Here is a 20,697-nt window from a genome sequence, read left to right as displayed (position 1 = left end):
AGAGTTACCAAAGGTTGTTAGCCATGAGAGTTTGGGGAATCGGATCCAGATCATTTGACAAGAGCAGCAAATGTTCCTAACCACTGAGCCATCTCTCCAGTGCCTTATAACTCTTTATTTTACTCCCCATCTCCTTGGTGCTGGAGATGGAACTCAGGGATTTCAGAATCTCACCCTCCCTGAGAGATGCCCGCCCTGCCGTTCTACAGCATTGGGGTCTTTATTCTCTAGGTCTTCAGCTATTTGTAGAGGGTTGCAATTCCACAGTAGTCTGTTTCAGTGTGACCCTAGGAGTGACTACAGGAACTTTGATATTGCCTGTAGGTGGAAAGCGATCAAAACACGAGAGGAATAGATTATTAAATAAAGATAGGCATTTACGGTTAAGGGTAACAGGATTTAACAAAACTCCCCTTTTTCTAAAGTGTGGTTTCTCCCCCAGACAGCAGGCCGCCAGGCTTCTGGCATAATCTTAACTTTGCTGCATCTGTTGTTATTATTACTTTTTAAAAAGTCTGGTCAAGTTTAGTAGTGAGAAGAGAGCGAAGTGTGATCAATTGAAATACCCCCTACCTTCGGAATGTCAGAGCCCTTGTTGCCTTGTTTTGTTTGTTTTTGTTTGTTTTTGTTTTTCGAGACAGCGTTTCTCTGCAGCTTTGGTGCCTGCCCTAGAACTAGCCCTTGTAGACCATGCTGGCCTCGAACTCACAGAGTTCCGCCTGCCTCTGCCTCCCGGAATTAAAGGCGTGAGCCGCAACCACCTGGTTCCTGTTGCCTTTTAACATTTAAAAAATAATTAATTTTCCTGATGCCTGCGCGGGGTGAGGGGCCATACACGGCAACTTTGACTTCCATAACATTTGGATATCTCGAACCCAGGGATGGATCTCTTGTCATCAGGCTTGGCAATAAGATAAATGTCAGTGAGCCGCCCAGTCCACCTGGTGCATCATCTTAATAAACCCTGGAGACCGAGGTGAGCGGCAGCCTTATTGGCTAGACTGTGTTGCTCTCGCGCGGCTTCTTGGAAGCTGTAGTCCTGTGGGCCTCTGGATCGCGCCATTATAGGGCAGTAAAGAATCTCTTTGGGTAAGTTTGGAAAAATTCTATCACAAGGCAGTGATAGAATTCAAAGGGTTATGAGCTGGCAACAAGGTGCAGATCAACTTTAGTTCCTGAGTGTGTGTGGGGGGGAGTTGTTCTCGACCAATCAGACGCGAAAGAGTAGGGGCCCGCCCCTGAGTCCCGCCCTCTAACCTTAGTGGCAGGGGAGGAGCGGAGCACATACTGGTTTTTAGGTTGGAAAATTGATAATAGAGCTATTTTCCTTTGGCTCTAGTAACCTCTTACTTGAAGCTTGCTGATTGGTCAGCTCCGGTAAGGGGGCGGGTGCAGAAGTAGCTCCTCCCTCCCGCTGCGCTGCGAGGACCTCCGGGATTCCTAGAGCGGCTGCGGAAGCGCTCTTGGGGGTGGGATTTATGGCTAAAGCTCGCACTTGGTTACTTCCGGCGAGGAACTGTTGGAAAGTGTCGGACGCGGTTCTCCCTTGGCTTGTGAGAACTCCATCTTCCAAGCCGGGGCTGCGGGGAGTTTGCTCTTTAGGTCCCCGGGATTTAGGGACTGGAGAGGAGCGAGTAGGGCATTGTGTCCACACTGGGGTCCTGTCCCTAACCTTGACCCGTCCGGTCTCTGTCTCAGGGGTCAGGAGCTAGTCTGAGGAATCCAGATCCAAATTTCTGTCTACGACCGTGCTTTCTCCTAGAACTAATGAAGTCTTCCGTTCACCTATCAAGCCCGTATGGCTTGAAAGCCAGGACCAGATATGACCATTTTAATGGGTTTCACTCCTATTCCGACTTAAGTTTGGCTTATGATAGAGAGAAGAAACGACTCTGTCTGGAATAATCTCGTCCTGTTATTAATATGAGATGTGTACTTTCTCATTTCTAAAGTTGTGTTTTACGTTGGGCTTGACGTCACTTTTTGTGGCCGTTTATTTGCGTTTTTAAAATCTGGAAGTAGTTACTATTAGTAATTTTGTGGGTAAAGTGATAACTGACTTGTAGTCGGTATCTTTAAGTGAATGACTTTATTGAGTGGTTTTCTTTAGTATAGATGACGTCTTTGCCGCCTCTCTTGGCTAACAATAATTCCCGACGTACCAGTAAGGTTGTTGACTGCAAAAAGTGCCCTTCAGAAGAGCAGAGAACGAATTGGGTCAGTGTAACGGGCAGCCTCTAGAGACTCTGAGTTGGAATGATAATGACAGAATCCAAGAAAGTTACACACTTAGAGCCTCCAGCTGAGACTTCTTCGCAAGAGCAAGCTGATCTTCTCATAGTGAAAGTGGAAGAAGAGGACTGCTCCTGGATGCAGGCATACAACCGGCCAATGTTTGAGACTTTTTACCAACGCTTCAAGCATTTCCAGTACCATGAGGCAACGGGACCACGGGATGCTCTCAGCCAGCTCCGGGTACTCTGCTGTGAGTGGCTGAGGCCGGAACTGCACACCAAGGAGCAGATCCTAGAGCTGCTAGTGCTGGAGCAGTTCCTCACCATCCTGCCTGAAGAGTTCCAGGCCTGGGTGAGAGAACATCACCCCGAGAGCGGAGAGGAAGCCGTGGCTGTGATCGAGAGTATCCAGAAAGAGCTAGAGGAGCGCCGGCAACAGGTGCGTGGGAGAGGTGCAGTGAGGAGGGAAATGAGCGCTGAGGAGCTGCCAAGCTGTCTTAGCCCTCTGGTGCTTCCGTCGATCACATTCTGATTTTGTTGTTATTGCTTTAGATGGTCTCACTATGTATCCTTGGGTATTCTGAATTTGACTGTGTAGACCCAAGTGGACTCCAACTGACAAAGGTCTACCTGTTTCTGCCTCACAAGTGCTGGAATTAAACGCATGTGCCATGAGTTTTATAGAATATTGTGTTTCTTCTTTTTCCTCCTCCTCCTCTTCTTTTTGCAAATTATTCTTGTGTTTCTTACGTGCATTTCTTACCTGTTAGAAACAATAGGCATTGCGCCTACTATGTGATTGGCCTATGCTATTTTTCCAGTTTATTGTCATGGAATCTGTTGTATTTAGAGATGAACCAGTGTAATTCTTACATCCTGGTTTCTGGAATTCATGCTTTAGAAGACTTTCTTGACTGCAGTTTATGAAAACCTTTTCTCAGTCCTTATTTATTTATTTATTTTTAAAAAGAATCCATTTCATTTTATGTTCTTTGGTATGAAGGTGTCCCTGGAACCGGAGTTACAGACACATGGGTGCTGGAAATTGAACCCAGGTCCTCTGGAAGAGCAGTCAGTGCCCTTAACCTCTGAGCTGTCTCTGCAGCCCCTTCAGTCCTTTTTTAAATTTGCTTTTTTTTTTTTTTTTTGCCACTCGAAATTATTATAGGGAAAGAGACCCTGCCTCAGAAATAAAATGCTGTCTTTATCGCTTGTTAAATTTCTGCCTGTTCGAGGCATTTGTTTCTGATGTTTGTATTCTAGTTTGTTGATCCTATTGGCTGTTTCTGGACCTGCTTTAAAGCTATTTGAGGTATAAACAGTTTTGGCATTTCCTTCCCTCTGCTTTTTCCTTTCAGTATTTTCTCCTTATGAACTTAGAGCTCAATTTGGTGGGACATTCCTTTAATCCTAGCACTTGGGAAGCTGAGACAGGAGGAAGGCCCTGTCTAAAAACAAACACAACAGAAGCCTGTGGGTTTGGAAGAGAGCGAAGATTGCTTGAGGGTCGCACTCATTCCTCAGAGTGTCTGTGTCTAAGTGGAAGGTGCTGATCTCATCATTTGCACTCTGAGGGTGGGGGTACTCCAGAGTTCCAGACCGTTCTAGACTTTCGGTCTGCTTTCGCTCACCTTGTGACTCAGATAGCAGGGGGAAGGGGGGTGGCTGATCTTAATACCGTCCAGAATTTCTAGGAGGAAGTTGTGCCTTGGAGAAGGATAATTATATACTTACACCCTAGGTTGGATTGAGGGCTGAGAGCAGGATAGTAGAAGCTGGTGTCACGCCGGACATGAACTAGCTTAATTCTTTTTTTTTTTTTAACCTACCTTTCTTTCTTGCTTTCTTTCGGTTTTTCGAGACAAGGTTTCTCTGTGTAACAGTCCTGGCTGTTCTGGAACTTGTTCTGTAGACCAGGCTGGCCTCAAACTCATAGAAATCTGCCTGCCTCTGCCTCCCAAGTGCTGGGATTAAAGGCATGCGCTATTTACAGTTAGTTTAAGTCTTTTTTAAAAAAAAAATATTTATTTATTTATTTAACCTGCATGCTTGCACACACACACACACACACACACACATCAGAAGAGGGCACCAGATCTCACTATAGATGGTTATGAGCCACCATGTGGTTGCTGGGAATTGAACTCAGGACCTCTGTAAGAGCAGCCTGTGCTCCTAACCACTGATCCATCTCTCCAATCCTAGTTTAAGTCTTTTTTGAGGCAGGGTGTAGCCTGGTTTAGCTAAGACCTTGCTGCACCCTTCCTGTTTTCTGCCTCCTGAGTGCTGGAATTGCAGGCATATGGGACATAAACTAACTTAAATCTTAGTCTGACCAGCAGTGGCTTCCTGAGTCTCGTAATGACCTTTTCATCCTCTGTTTTCTTCTCTTGTCTTTACCTTTACCCCCCCTCTTGGCGTCTTAGGGCTCCTGGGTTGGATCAAATACCCTATTTTTCATCAGAGAAAGTTTAGAACCCTCTCTGTCCCTGGGTTTCTTCTCCCCCTTTACCTTTGGCTTCCTTCTCTTTAAAAATAATTATTTAAAAATTTTTGTGTGTGTACGTGCATGTATGCACAAGTGTGTTGGTACCCTCAGAGGCCAGAAGAGGACACTGGATTCCCTGGAACTGGAGATACAGATGGTTGTGAGCCACCAAGTGCTGGGAACTGAACCTGGGTCCTCTGGAAGAGAAGCCAGTGCTCTTGACCGCTGGGTCATCTCTGCAGCCCCTCCTTTAATCTTGCAGGTGTTACAGCATGACACCCTTCCCTAGCCTCTCCGGCTAAAGCGGGTCTCGTCTGTTCTGTCCTGTAGTTGTGTTTCTTTCCCATCTAACATGGAGTTCATAATTGTGTATTTGCATATGGTTATGTCGCATGGAAGTCATTTCCTAGTAGAAGTAATCCATGTTTGTTAACCTGCTATTTAATCAGAGCCTGGCTCCTTGTAGACACAAGTTCGATATTGGGCAAGGGGACAGACAGGCGACAGTCTAACGGACTCTAACGGGTTCTTTCCCATTCCCGTCTATGATTTTGCTGATTGGTTGTAGTTGTGGTTGTTAGATTGTCACATGTCCTGAAGTGCTTTCTCAGAAGATGGTACCACCCGGAGCCACGCAGGAGCCCTTCAGTCACCGGTTTCTGCCCGTGGAGGCCCAGTCTAATCAAGAGTCACGGAATCTTCTGGAGGAAAACGGTGAGGCTCATCATTTCAGTGCAGCCAATGTGACTAGAACATGGAGGCTCTGGTCACATGGGCAAAAGAGGGCCTAGTAGAGTACGGGCAGGCGACTCCCTTGAGAGAGGGACAGCCTTTTGGATTACTGACACTGTATCACACTTTCGCTCAAAATCCATGAACTGGGGATGTGGTTCAGTAACAGATGTTTGCCTAGCATGCCTGGAGCTCTGGGTTCTGTCCCCAGGACCACATGAACCAGGAGTGGAGCACCCTGTGATCCAGCACAGGAGGCAGAGGCAAGAGAATCGTCAGGGTCATCCTGGCTACAGAGCAGGTTTGATGTGGACCTCTCAAGACCCTGTCTCAGAAACAAGTAAAGCGCAACTAAGGAAACCATAATAGAGACAGGACATGCATAGCACAGCGGTGGAGTGTTTCTTTAGTAAGAGCAAAATTCTGGGTGCCATTCCCAGGACCTTCCTCCAAAAGCAGAAATATGACAAAAATGATGATGGAGACTTGCGGGGGTATTCTGTGTTGCATAGGTCAGTCAGAGAGAGAGGTCCCTCCAAGACGAGATGTTAAGGCCTGTGTGGCAGCAGGAAGGCCCAGCCTCAGATGAACTGAACCCCGAGCAGCCATACAAAGGTGTATTTATTGATTATTACACTAAGTTGTTTTTGGGTAAAGAATTTCCTCATACCAAGGTCTTACCTAATCTGTTCGTCTCTCTAAAGGAAAGTGTCTCATGCCCTCTTTTAGCCTTTTTTCATTTGCACTACACAGTAATCCAAGAGCCTTGGGTGCACCAGGGGCATCCTGTGACCAAAGTCAGGTGAAGGCTGCAATGCTTTTTCAGATAAACAATTCTACAAATTGTGGAAAACAATCAGTTTTCCACAGTGATTCTTCAAAGTCAGAGTGCTCTACCATTTACCCTGGATACAGTGAAAACTGTTCTAATGTCTACCCCAGATAGTGACTCTGCTAAATTCCTACAGCAGAAGACAATAGGGACTACTTAGAGAGTTTTAGAAGATTTTTTTTAACATTTATTTTTATTTTATACGTATGAGTGTTTTCTCTGCATGTCTATGTACACCATGTGCATGCAGTACCTACAGAGTCCAGAAGAGGCATTGGTTCCCCTGGGACTAGAATTGCTGGTGTTTAGGCAGTGGGCACACAACTTTAATCACAGCACATAGGAGGCTGAGGCAGGTGGATGGATCTGAGTTCAAGGCCAGCCTGGTCTACAGAAAAAAAAATTATAGGTGGTTGTGAGTTGCCTGATGTGGGTGCTGGAAACCGAACTCTGGTTATCTGCAAGAACAGTGTGCTTGTAACCACTGAGCCATCTCTCCAGCCCCACACCCTGTTTGTTTTGAGATCTGGTCTCATGTAGCCCAGCTGGCCTCTAACTCACTATTAACTGATAATGGCTTGAATTCTTGATCCTCCAGTTTCTACCTCTAAGACTGTTGAGATTACAGGTATGCACCACCATGTCTGCTTCTGTGATGCTAGGGGCCCAATACATGTCCCAGCCTCCCCGGCAAATACTCCTACTTTTAAAGATACTTTAGTTAAACCTCTTTGTTTGCAGTACATTTTGATATGCAAATATCATAACAGAGTAAAGAATACTATTATATAATACTGTCCTTTTGGAACGATGGGATGGTCCAAGATCTTTTTGGGAAACATCACTTGGCAAAGATCTGAGAATGCCATACTTTTAATGTGGTTAGGTTTGTCACATCAATACCTAACTCCTGGTACCCACTTCTTGTTTTAATTAGCTTTCAGTTGCTGTGATAAAGCATGTCTTAGTTAAGATTTCTATTGCTGCAACAAAACATCATCACCATAAAGCGACTTGGGGAGGAAGGGTTTTTTAGACTTAAACTTCAACATTGCTGTTCATCAATGAAGGACGTCAGGACAGGAACTCAAATGAGGCAGGATCCTGGAGGCAGGACGTGATGCAGAGACCATGGAGGGAAACTGCTTACTGGCTTGCTTCCCATGGCTTGCTCAACCCACTTTCTTATAGAACCCAGGACCAGCAGTGCAGGGATGGCACCTCCCACCATGGGCACCTCCCCCATTGATCGTTAAACGAGAACGCCTTACAGCTGGATCTCAAGGAGGCATTTCTGCAGCTGAGGCTCCTTCCTCTGTTGACTCCAGCTTGTGCCAATTTGACACACAAAACCTCCCAGTACAAAACATCATAGCCAAAAGCAACTTAGTGAGGAAAGGGTTATTTCATGATAAAGCTTTTAGTCTGAGCCGGGCGATGGTGGCGCACGCAGAGGCAGGCGGATATCTGTGAGTTCGAGACCAGCCTGGTCCACAGAGCTAGAGAAACCCTGTCTCGAAAAAAACCAAAAAAAAAAGCTTTTAGTCTGTCATCCAGAGAAGTTAGGCCAGGAGCTCAAGGGAGGAACCTGGAAGCAGTAACTGCTGCAAAGACCACGGAAGAGTGCTGGCTAACTCCTTCTAGTTTGTTCAGCTTGCTCTATAGCATCTAGGACCACCAGCTCAGAAGTGGTACTGCTCAGTTACCTGGGCCCTCTCACTTTGATCCCAAATAATCACACAAAAACTATATTAATTACAACATTGTTTGGCTAATGGCTCAGGTGTGATCCTAGCTAGCTCTTATATCTTAACCACTTTCTATTAATCTGTGTAGTGCCAAGAGTCTGTGGCTTACTGGTAAGGTTCTGATATCTTTTTCCTTCGGCAGATACATGACATCTCCTTGACCCCACCTACTCTCTATATATCTCTGTTCATATTTCCCACCTGCTTTATTCTGCTAAGCTATTGGCCAAAACAGCTTTATTTATCAACCAATAAAAGCAACACATATACAGAAGGACATCCCACATCACCTTGTTAACAGACTAGTCCATACTGCTGGGCACAGAGGTACATGCCTGTGGTACCAGCAACTTGAGAAGCTGAGGCAGAAGGATCTGATTAGTCCAGGAGTTTGAGTGAGACAGAATCTGGCCTGTACTGAGATCTGAAGGTGACTTGTTACCACAGTAAAAATCTGTGAAACCCTGAGCCCTGGGAAATATCAGTTTGCCCTAAGCATAGCAGGGATTAGCTGGACCAAAGGGGAGACTGAGAAATTTTGTTTTTAGACAGGGTCTCACTAAGTGTCTTTGGCTGGCCTTGAACTCATAAAAGTCCACTGGCCTCTGCCTCCTGAGCATTAGGATTAAAGCCTGGGCCCCCATGCCCAGTTAGTCAGTGTTCTGGGAGAAGAGGGAATAAGGAGTGGTGGGACCAGAATGTACAGGGTCCTGAGAGCCAAGGTGAATTTCACTTTGTTGCCTCAGGCTCCGTGGGCAAAGGAGGGGCATGCTGGCTGATGGCACCGAGAACCTCCAAATAGTCTTATTTATACCTTTTCTCCACTCTCAGCCCATCCTGTTCTCCAGGTTCCTTCTGTTCCCCCGAAGGACAGCCAGGAGCTGACAGCCTCTCTTCTCTCAGCCAGGTCCCAGGTGAGCTAGCCCTCCTCTGTCCTCCATGAGAACCCATGCCCCTCCCCAGCCTCCATCCCCACCAGTCCTAGTTTTGTTTCTGCTTCCTGGGACAGAATACCCTGATAGACACAGCTTATAAAAGAGAGGGGTTATTTTAGCTCCCTCTCCAGGTTACAGTGAACCATAGCGAGGAGGTTAGCGTGGCAGGAACCTGAGACAGCTGCTCTAAACATATCCACAGTCCAGAGCAGAAAAAAGAAAGGCATGCCCACTCAGCTAGCCCTCTCTACTCTTACACAACCCAGGAACCAAACCCAGGGCATGGTGCCACCCACAGAAGGCTGGGTCTTCCCACAGCAGTTTCCTTAATTAAGAAACGATTCAGAGGTCTTTCCATAGGCCAGCTTGTTCTAGACATTCCCTCATGGATACTCACGGAGATTCTAGGTGTGACACCATCTTTACCAGGTACCTCACTAGCTTCCAGGCCCATCCCCAGTTGATGGTTTCCGTTCATTGCCTTCTTTTTCCTTTCTGCTTAAATTAATGTTTCCCTTTTGGATGCACAGTCTCTCCCCTGGCTTCTGACTTGGGGCCCCAGGTTCGCACACAGGGAGTGGGAATTTAGCGGAGATCTCCCATTTCAGAAGTTGGTGAAAATCGAAGATGTGGCTGATGTGGCTGTGTCCTTCATCCTGGAGGAATGGGGACATTTGGACCAGTCCCAGAAGTCTCTTAGTAGGGATGACAGAAAGGAGAATTGTGAGCGTATCACTCCTGTGGGTAAGAATTGTCCACCTGCATGAGGAGGACTCCCCGGTTTTGTTACCTTATAAAGAGTTTGTGTAGCATGTTTCAACCGCTATGGCTTTACTTTATAATCTTTCAAAGTTTTTTATTTTGTTTTATATGTATGAATGTTTTGTCTTCATGTATGTGTACCATGTGCATGCCTGGTGCCCACAGAGGCCAGAGGAGGGTGTTGAATCCTCTGGAGTTGGAGATGGCTGTGAGCCACCCTGTAGGTGCTGGGAATCACACCTGGGTCCTGTGCCAAAGCAGCCAGTGCTCCTAACTACTGACCCATCACTCCAGTCCCCTTTACTTTATAATCTATGAAAGGAAATCAACCAGCCTTTCCTGAAGATTGTTTCTAGCTTACAAAGGATGAGGTTAGTTTTTTAAAATTCTTACTGTTTTTACCTTGTTTATTGTGTATATGTATGATGTGTTTGTTTGCCATAGTATGGAGGTCAAAGGACACCTTTTTTTCTTCTGAGACAGGATCTTACTCTGTAGTCCTGGTTGACCTGGACTTGCTATGTAGACCAGGCTATCCTCAAACAGACAGAGCTCCACCTGCCTCTGCCTCCCAAAAGCTGGAATTAAAGTGTGCACAGGACAACTTTGTGGGACCAGTTCTGTTTATCCACCTTTATATTGGTTACAGGGATCTAGCAGGCTGCCAGGCCTGCACAGCAAGCGACGTTTCCTGATGAGCCATGTGACCAGCCCTTGTTTGTGTTTTCAGATTATTTTATGTGTGGAGTGTTTTGCCTACGTGTATCTGTGTGCACCACATGCATGCCTGGTGCCTCTGGAGGCCACAAGAGGGTGTACTCTTAGCTACTATCTCTCTCCAGCGTGTTTTTGGGTTTTTTGTTTTGTTTTTGTTTTGTTTTGTTTTGTTTTTTTTGAGACAGTCTCAATATGTATAGACCAGATGGCCTTGAATTCCTGGTACTCCTGCTTCAACCTTCCAGGTGCTAGAGTTAACAGACCCAGTTATCCAGAGAACATTTTTACAATCTAGAAGTTACTAAATTTGGGGGGGTAGGGGTTGTTTTTTTTTTTTTTTTTTTTTTTTTTTTTTTTTATTTATTATGTATGCAATATTCTGTCTGTGTGCATGTCTGCAGGCCAGAAGAGGGCACCAGACCTCCCTACAGATGGTTGTGAGCCACCATGTGGTTGCCGGGAATTGAACTCAGGACTTTTGGAAGAGCAAGCAGTGCTCTTAACCACTGAGCCATCTCTCCAGCCCCCAGGGTTGGTTGTTTTTGAGGGTTTTTTGTTTGTTTGTTTTTTCCAAATAGGGTCTCCCTCAGTAGCTGTGACTGGCCTGGAACTCACTGTATATATCAGGCTGGCCTCAAACTGACAGGGACTGGCTTGGCTTCTCTCTGCCTCCTAAGTGTTGGAATTAAAGGTGTTTGCCACCACACCCAGGGATGCCAAATTTTGACACAATGATTTGTTTTGTTTTTTAATTATTTTTATTTTATGTGTGAGTGCCTACATGTATGTATATGAACTATGGCCTTGTGCCAGAGGAGGTCAGAGAGGGTGTCAGATCCTCCTGGGGCCTGAGTTACAGTAAGTGAGGCACCCATCATGGGGGTTGGAGACTCCAGTCCTTTGTAAGAGCAGTACATGCTCTTCATTTACCAAGCCACTTCTCCTGTCCAGCCCAAGTTAGGTAATTCTTAGCCAAATAGTCCTCAGCTACAAAAATTCCTGGGTTCATTACTTTTCTCGTTTCTGGAACAGGATCCCTGACAAGTAACATTAGGGAAGAAATTATTATTTGGGTTCACACTTTGAGGGGACAGCCATCATGGCGAGGAAGGCCTGGCACAGATGCTTTCTGTTTTGTTTTGTTTTCTTTTTTTTTTTCTTTTTCTTTTTTTGATTTTTGAGACAGGGTTTCTCTGTAGCTTTTGCTGCCTGTCCTGGAACTAGCTCTTGTAGACCAGGCTGGCCTCGAACTCACAGAGATCCGCCTGCCTCTGCCTTCCCAGTGCTGGGATTATAGGCGTGCAACCACCACTGCCAGGCGCTTTCTGTTTTCTATATAGTCCAAAGCCCCTGGAACGGTGCTATTCTTGTTCACGGTGGGTCTTCCTTCTGGAAGTACCTTTCCAAGTCCAGATACTTGTTTCCTAGGTGATGCTAAATCCAGTCCATTGATGATGATTAACCCTGAGACCATATGAGATTTCACTATTTCTTAGTAGGGTGGTGATTACTGTATCTCAGTGGCATTAGTTCTTCGCTGCCTTTTTACTCATTTTCCATTCCCGTTCTCATCACCAATCTATCTACCCTCCCCTTTTTGTTTGTTTGTTTTTCAAGACAGGGTTTCTCTGTGGGACAGTTCTGGCTCTCCTAGAATGCACCGTAGACCAGGCTGGCCTTGAACTCACAGAGATCTGCCTACCTCTACCTCCCAAGTTCTGGGATTGAAGGCCTGTTCCACCCTCCAGCCCCTTTTTGCATTTACTTATTTGTTGGTGGTTGATCTGGACATTTTTCAGTGACAGGGTCCTGAGGGGAAGGACCAGACCAGGTGATGAGAAGATTAAAGAAGACAAGAAAATCTGGGATCAGGAGTTTCGGTACAAATTGATGGCTCATGCAAATTTATTAAGAAAAACAACATCTTATGTACAGCTTGCAGGAGGAAAAATGGGACAAAGTCAGCACAACCTGTCACACAGTGGGACAGAGTCAGCAGGAAGCTAATCAAGCAGTGTTGCCCAACGGGAACAGAGGATGTCTCAGCTGCATTACAGACATACTGCTCACCAGCCTTGGGACTGATAACCACAGCCCTTCAAGGGGGGAAAAGTTGAATTCTCAGGATCCAGAAAATGTCAGCTCCCCACAAGGCCTGACCTCAGGCCTTTACGGGCTTTGACGAGCAAGTTCCTGGGTTTAGACAAGGAACTCATCCTTTTTCATACGTCATAGCCTCAGGGAATGTCCTGGACTGGCCTAGCCCTTAACAAGGAACCAGGGTAGTGTGTGTGTCGCAGCACACGTATGAAGGTCAGAGGACAATTCGTAGGAGTCAGTTCTCTTCTTTCGCCATAAGGGTTCCAGGAATCCTAATGTCATCAGGATGGTCCCACTGAGCCGTCTCTCCAGCACCTGTATTTTGATCAATTTGTTTGGATCTTAGAAGTAGTCTTTTAATTTATTTTTTATTTTATGTGTGTTGGTGTTTCGCCTGCATGTATGTCTTTGTGAGGGTGTCAGATCTTGGAGTTATAGACAGTTGTTAGCTGCCATGTTGGTACTGGGAATTGATCCCAGATCTGCTGGAAGAGCAGTCAGTGCTCTTAACCACTGAGCCGTCTCTCCAGCCCCCAAAGAGGTAGCCTTTTAGCTCAGTGATTTAGTTATATATTAAATCCATTGTTTTCTGGACTGGGAAGATGGCTTAGTGTCTAAGAGTACTTGCAGTTGAGTTGGGCTCCCGGCACCCATGTCAAGCAGCTCCTGTCTCAGGGGATCTGGCGTAGTCTTCTAGATGCCAAGGCTACCAGCACACATGTCATAAATAGAGACCCATAAATAGAAAAAAATAAGTGTTATATTTGATTAAAATATTTTCTTCATTCTCTTTTAAATTAACACAGCTCACTTGCGTAATTTAAGTCTGTTATTGTTATGTATTTCTGTTAACACAGAGATACTTACTAGTTATCAGAGGTGTGTGTGTTGTATATGTAGTATGTGAGTGCATTGGGTACCCATTCAGTTTTTATGCAGAATTGTAAGTTCAAATCCAGCCACACTTGTTTACTATGTCATTTATTTTTCTTTTATGTGCATTGGTGTTTTGCTTGCATATATGTCTGTGTAAGGGTGTCAGATCTTGGAGTTACAGACAATTGTTAGCTGCCATGTGTGTGCTGAGAATTGAACCCAGGTCCTCTGGAAGAGCAGTCAGTGCTCTTAACTGCCGAGCCATCTCTTCAGCCCCTTACTGTGTCATTCTTGAGTTCTGATTTTTTTTTGTCTCTCTTTGTGTGTGTGTGTGTGTGATTCTGCAGGTTGAACCCAGGACCTCTAACATTCTACTAATCCGCATGGGCTCATGTACGGAGATACGTCCGTCCCCAGCCTCCTCCCCGCCTTTGTTTTTCTTTTGAGACACAGACTCTATGCATCCCTAGCTAGCCTAAAAATTGATTTGTAGACTAGGCTAGCCTCAAACTCTCAGAGATCTGCCTGCCTCTGCCTCCGAAGTGCTGGGATTAAAGGCATGCATCACCACACCCAACCCCCTTTTATACTTTCGGTGTTGAGAAAGGGTCTTGGGAAGTTAGTTGTCCTGTCTGATCTAGACTTTTGATCCTTCTGTTTTGGCCTCAAGTAGCAGGGATTCCAGGCCTGTGCCACCAGGCCTGGCTACCCCATTGTTATTCCAGCAGCTTAACAGCTTCACTATATCCCCTGCCCCGAGACCATGATCAGGGTCCCTGCCTCTTACCTTCTCTCCTTTAGAAGGCCACATTCTATCATTTCATACCCGCAGATTGCTGATAGCATCATAGAAGGCCAGAAGTTAAAAAAAAAATACTTATCATATTTGAAAGTAAATTTTTAAAAAAATAAGTCCATAAATATAGACTCATCTGTAGTGCTATTGGTAGAGTGCTTGCTTAGAGTGCAGAGGCCTGGGAGCCATCCCGTAGCACTGCATAAACAAGACGTGGTGTCTCACACCTGCCATCCTAACACTCCTCCCTCCTTTCCCTTTTCTTTCTTTGTGTAGCCAGGGTCTTGTAGCTCAGGCTGGCCTCGAGCTCTGTGTAGCCAAGGATGACCTTGAACTTCTACTCCACCTCCTGCCTCTACCTCCTCCACGAGTAGGTAATTGCACAGCTGGAGGTAGATCCCAAGGCTTTCTGTCTGACCAGCACTGCCGGCTGAGCTGCCTCCCCGCCCTTCTGCTGACCTCTGTCCTCTCCCTGTGTGGTCATTTTCCAAAGCCATGCACTCCTAACTCACTTGCTTCCCTAGTCTCCTCCTCTGCCACTCGGCCCCCTTTTGCAGTGTGGGCACTAGCTGATTGCCTGTTTCTTTTCAGATTCTGAGTCCAGGGAGGGCAACTTAGAGCTTGTGGCACGGCAGATCTCCGGTGGCGCTGACTCACACTGGGGGGCAGCAGGAAGCACAGAGAGCAACGGCGCTCAGAGTCAAGAGCTTGCAGAAGTTAGCGACCTAAAGAACATGGCGCAGAGGTGGCAGGTGAACCCCACTGTGGGGAAGTCAAGGCAGAAAAGAGCTCTGAACTCAGGCCCAGATGGCAGCCGTAAGCAGAAATCCAACCGTGAGCGAGGTCACAGATGCGCTGACTGTGGGAAGTTTTTCCTCCAAGCCTCAAACTTCATTCAGCATCGCAGAATCCACACAGGAGAGAAACCATTTAAGTGCGGGGAATGTGGGAAAAGCTACAATCAGAGGGTGCACCTCACTCAGCACCAGCGAGTCCACACTGGCGAGAAGCCCTACAAGTGCCAGGTGTGCGGGAAAGCCTTCCGCGTGAGCTCCCACCTGGTGCAGCACCACAGCGTTCACAGTGGGGAGAGGCCCTATGGCTGTAATGAATGCGGGAAGAGCTTCGGCCGCCACTCGCACCTGATCGAGCACCTGAAACGCCACTTCAGAGAGAAATCCCAAAGATGTACGTCTGGGGAGCATGTGTTTTGGGAGTGGCTAGAAGCAAACGTTGATTTATTAGCTTAGTAGGAAAGAACAGATGGGCCGGGCAGGGTGGCATACACCCTTCATTCTAGCACTCAGGAGTAGGGGCGGGAGGATGGATATGATTTAAAAACTAGCCTGGTCTACTTAGGTTTAGACTAACCAGCTCCCCCCTCCCCCCAAAAAAAAAGACAGATGAATTGTGGTAATAGACAAAGTTATAGCTTAGTTATTCTTAATTTAAGCTTTAAAAAATTTAAAATATTTATTTTTCTGTTCTCTTTTGAGAGTGTATCTCATTTAGCTCAGGCTAGCCTTGGACTCTATGTAGCCAGATACAGCACTGAACTTCTGATTCTCCTGCTTCAGCCTCCTGAACACTAGGATTGCCGTGTAGCCTGGGCTGGTCTCCAATTTGCTACCCTCTTGTCTCAGCCTCCCAAGTGCTGGATCATAGGAGTGAGTCAATATGCCTAGCTCCTCACACACCCTCTCTCAGTTCATCCTATATAGCCCAGGCTGGCCTTGAACTCATGTAGTATAGGCTAGCCTCAAACCTTATATTCTCCTGCTTTAGCCCCCCAGCTGTTGGGGTTACGAGCAGGTGCCACTATTCCTGACCTAGTAATTCTTTACCTCTCTCCTCTCTCTTGTCTGTCTGTCTATCTATCTATCTATCTATATCTTTTATGTGCATTTGTGTTTTGTCTGCATGTATGTCTGTGTGGGGGTGTCAGATCTTGAAGTTACAGACAGTTGTGAGCTGCCATGTGAGTGCTGGGAATTGAACTCGGGTCCTCTGGAAGAACAGTTAATGCTCTTAATTGCTAAGCCATCTCTCCAGCCCTGTGTTGTTGTTGTTGTTGTTTTAATCTTATTCTTTTCATTAGCTCAGTACCAGTGTTCTTTCCATTGCTGCTGGCATTAGGTAGATACATATGTCCCCTTTTGTTATTCCTGATATGCTACATTTTTTTTCTGACATTTTTTTTCCTGTAAAAGGACTTAAGAACCAAAGTTTAAAGTTGTTTTTGCCCTTTACTTTTTTAGGTAGTGACAAAAGAAGTAAGAACACTGAACTGAATGTTAAGAAACTTCCAGAATTTTCAGAAGGAGACGTGGAACTATCAGAAGAAATCCAAAGTAATGCTTCTCAGGTTGAAGGTTATCCTGAAGGCTATGAACACCAAGATAGGGCAGGTAGACAGCAGGGAATTGTGAGAGAGATCCCAGGACAGCCTCCTTCAAAGAGGATGAATTGCAGTGAATTCAGCTCCGTCCACAAAAAGTCTTCCCCGGGAGAGCGGCCGCATAAGTGTGAGGAATGTGGGAAAAGCTTCATTCAGAGTGCACACCTTATTCAGCATCGCCGCATCCATACTGGGGAGAAGCCATTTCGGTGTGAGGAATGTGGGAAAAGCTACAATCAGCGTGTCCACCTCACTCAGCATCACCGGGTTCACACTGGTGAAAAGCCCTACACCTGTCATTTATGTGGGAAGGCCTTCCGAGTGAGGTCCCATCTCGTCCAGCACCAGAGTGTGCACAGCAGGGAGAGGCCCTTCAAGTGTAATGAGTGTGGGAAGGGATTTGGGAGGCGTTCACATCTGGCCGGCCACCTCCGACTCCACTCTCGAGAGAAGTCCCACCAGTGCCATGAATGTGGAGAGATCTTCTTCCAGTATGTCAGCCTCCTTGAACACCAAGTGCTCCATGTGGGCCAGAAAGGGGAGAAGAACAGCGTCTGTGAAGAAGCCTATAGCTGGAACTTGACCGTGATAGAAGACAAGAAGCTGGAGATAGAGGAGCAGCCGTACCAGTGTGATACCTGCGGGAAAGCCTTTAGTTACAGTTCCGACCTTATTCAGCACTACAGAACTCACACTGCCGAGAAGCCCTAGAAATGTGATGCATGCAGAGACAGTGCCTGCCAGTGTCCCCACACAAATCAGCACCCGAAAAGCTGCCCCGGCGGGAAGTCCCATCAGTGCAGTGAATGTGGGCAGGGCTTCAGTCTGAAGTCTCATCTCAGTCAACACCAGAGAATCCACACTGGGGAGAAGCCCTTCCAGTGCAAAGAATGTGGAATGAGTTTCAGTTGGAGCTGTAGCCTCTTTAAACATCTGCAAAGCCATGAGAGGACAGATTCCCAAACACCTGAAGCGTGAAGGAGCCTGTTTCTGTTGGGAAACAGCCTGGTTTTAGAGCATTCCATGGCTGACATAATGTAACGACAACAAGAATTTTTCCATCTTAACCATCAAACCTACAGGCGAGGGGGAACCCTGCAGGTAGAACTTAGCTTTCAGGGACCCTGTCGCCTCCATGGAGTGTTCTGGTTAGTGTCTTCATGCTTGGAAATCTAGATGAAAAGAGACCCTCTGGCTAGATATGGTGGTGCTCGCCTGTAAGCCTTGGGAGGCAGAGACAGGCAAATATTTGGTTTATATAGCAAGTTCCACACCAGCCAGAGCTATACAGTGAGACCCCTGAGTGAGAGAGACAGACAGACAGACAGACCTCTGAGTACTGTAGATGAAGCTCAGAAAATAACAAGCCTCATGAGTGCAGTAGAAATTAGCCTGTAGTTTCCACCACAGCAGCACAGCTGTTCAGAGAATCTTGCATTGACAGGAACTGTGGCATGATGCCCATCTTCCTGAAACAGCTGCCCAACCACCCTAGTCATTGTTCCCATCCTGAGTATTAAACCTTTGGAAAAGAAGTTGACTTGAAGTTTTTCTCTTTGTCAAAATTGGGGTTCAGAGGATGGGTGGGACATGTTCTTGCTGCTGCCTACAGTTTACAGCTTCTCTAGACAGCACAACTTGTTTTCATTTTGATTCTACTAGCAACAAGGTCAGCTAGTATTAAGTACCTGAGATGGCTCAGTGGGGAAAAGGGCTGACTACCAAGTCTTGACATTGACAACTTGAGTTCAGTCCTCAGGAGCCACATAGTGGAAGGAGAGAACTGACTTCTGTAAATTGTCCTCTGACCTCCACACATGTGCTTTGGTACTTGCATACACTAACACATAAGTTTTTAAGAGTTTGACTTGTTAGGTGTGGTTCCAGGCCATCCAGAGCCAGACAGTGAGACCATGTCTCCAAAAAACAAAGTGGAAAACTGGGCGATGGTGTCGCATGCCTTTAATCCCACCAGTCAAGAGGCAGAGGCAGGTGGATCTTGTAAGTTCTAGGCCAGTCTGGTCTACAGAGTGAATTCCAGGACAGCCAGGGAATATACAGAAAAACCCTAAAAAGGAAGGAAGGAAGGAAGGAAGGAAGGAAGGAAGGAAGGAAGGAAGGAAGGAAGGAAGGAAGGAAGGAAGGGTGTGGACAGAAAAAAGCTAATTTTTCAACTGGAAAAAGTTTAATTTGTAAATTTATGAAAAATGAGGGATGCTGGTCAATAATCACATAAGTTACAGGAGGGGGTCTTTGTGAAGGACAAGCTGCTCAGTGGACTGGCTTATAGTACAGATAAAGTGAACAGCTAAATCTTTCTAATGAATGGGACCAAGTTTTATTATTAAAGAATTTTGCCCTTGTGTACCTAGTCACAGCATGGTGGCGTAGAGACCCAAGCTAACTTGAACTCATTATGTAGGGGGCGGAAAGATGACTTTGAATTGATTCTCTTGCCTCTACCTCCCAGTGATAGGACGAGAGAGAGTAGGAGAGAGAAGAGAACCGTGATGGTGTGGGCTTTATAAAGGCTTTGCAACTTGTGGCCTAAGTAGAAATGTGTCACATTTGGCTGCTGGTAATGATGTCGCTGCTGGCGCTGAGTTGCTGAAGGTGGGCTGGGGGAGCGCCTGGTTCTGAAATGTGGGTGGTTCTTGGTTTATCAAAATTCTTCCCTCTTACTTATTATAAAAGGTGAGGACATAGGAAAGGGTGGTGATGAGGCAGGAATGGGGGTACCATGCTCTTTAGGCTGTTTCCTGATGTCTGGGGACATAGACATCTTTGGGGACCCATGAAAGCTGGGTTGCTGGTCAGGTCTGGGAAGATTAGGCTGTTTCACTCAGTGCCCAGGCTCTGCAAGACTATCTGGGGTTAGGGAAGTGCGGGCAGCTAGTCACTCTGGAACTATCCAGGATGCAGATGTTGAGGGAACACCTGGAGCTGAGGTTACTTGGACAGAATATATATATATATATTCATAGTCTGATCTCACCTAGCATCACAATGGTAGGTTCGGAAAATAAAAACTTTCAAGTTGTCTCTCAGCAGAGTATAGTGGTGCACAAGAAAGCAAAGGCAGGAAGAGCATGAATTTGAGGCCTGCCTGTGTGCAGCACATCACACATACACACACACATACACACACACACACACACACACACTATAAAGGGACAGAAGGTAAAGTTGGGGAATTTTTTTCCTAAGTGTACATTTGAAATTTTAGGCCCATGCTCCTTATAGGTCCCAAGACCACAGAAGGGGTAGGGTAGATCCCACCCTCAGGAATAAATGGAACAGGCAGGTGGGGAAACAGACTGTTGGTTGACTGAATTTATCTAGAGTTCATTTGACCCTTGAGAAGTGTATTTAAGTTGACTCCCTGAAGCTTACAATAATTTTTTAAAGCTTAGGAAAAGAGATAAGTTTTAGATATGCTAGCATTACCACTGTTTGTAATCTGTGCTGAAATCCACATTGTATAAAAGGCTATAGACTCAATCCTGGTGGTGGTGGTGGTGGTGGTGCACACCTTTAATCCCAGCACTTGGGAGGCAGAGGCAGGCAGATTTCTGCATTTGAGGCCAGCCTGGTCTACAGAATGAATTCCAGGACAGCTAGGGTTACACAGAGAAACCCTGTCTCAAAAAATTAATAAATAGGGTTGGAGAGATGGCTCAGCAGATAAGAGCATTGCCTGTTCTTCCAAAGGTCCTGAGTTCAATTCCCTGCAACCACATGGTGGCTCACAACCATCTGTAATGAGGTCTGGTGCCCTTTTCTGGCCTTTGGGCATACACGCAGAAAGAATATTGTATACATAATAAATAAATATTTTAAATAATAATAAGTAAATGGCTGTAGAGTTATGCCTTTAAGTCACAGTAGAAACATGGGGACCTAAAATGATTTGGGTTAAAAACATGAACGCTCTTTCCACTATTCAGAAGACTGAGTGTATATAGATGCAACAGATGATTTTAGCACAATGAGAAGCACTTTTGAGTCTATACTTAAAGACAATCAAAGGAAATTTAAATCTTGAGCTTGTGATTATGATAATAGTAGCAGTGCTTATC

The 20,697-nt window shown here is 45.9% G+C and overlaps 1 protein-coding gene across 1 annotated transcript; it reads left to right on the top strand.

Moving 5' to 3' along the window:
* Window positions 1-1,488: 1,488 nt before the first annotated feature.
* Zkscan5 (zinc finger with KRAB and SCAN domains 5) lies at window positions 1,489-20,473 on the top strand. Its single transcript, XM_050132722.1, has 6 exons — window positions 1,489-2,673; window positions 5,304-5,436; window positions 8,866-8,948; window positions 9,578-9,713; window positions 14,812-15,408; window positions 16,479-20,473. The coding sequence occupies exons 1-6, from the start codon at window positions 2,257-2,259 to the stop codon at window positions 17,327-17,329; spliced, it is 2,217 nt and encodes a 738-aa protein (XP_049988679.1). The 5' UTR covers window positions 1,489-2,256; the 3' UTR covers window positions 17,330-20,473.
* The last annotated feature ends 224 nt before the right edge of the window (window positions 20,474-20,697 follow it).

Source organism: Alexandromys fortis, unplaced genomic scaffold, assembly GCF_014885135.2.
Source record: "Alexandromys fortis isolate MF-2015 unplaced genomic scaffold, M_Fortis_MF-2015_v1.1 scaffold_444, whole genome shotgun sequence".
Classification (NCBI taxonomy): domain Eukaryota; kingdom Metazoa; phylum Chordata; class Mammalia; order Rodentia; family Cricetidae; genus Alexandromys; species Alexandromys fortis.
Note: the sequence above shows the minus strand (reverse complement) of the source record. Positions and strands in the feature narration are given on the sequence as shown.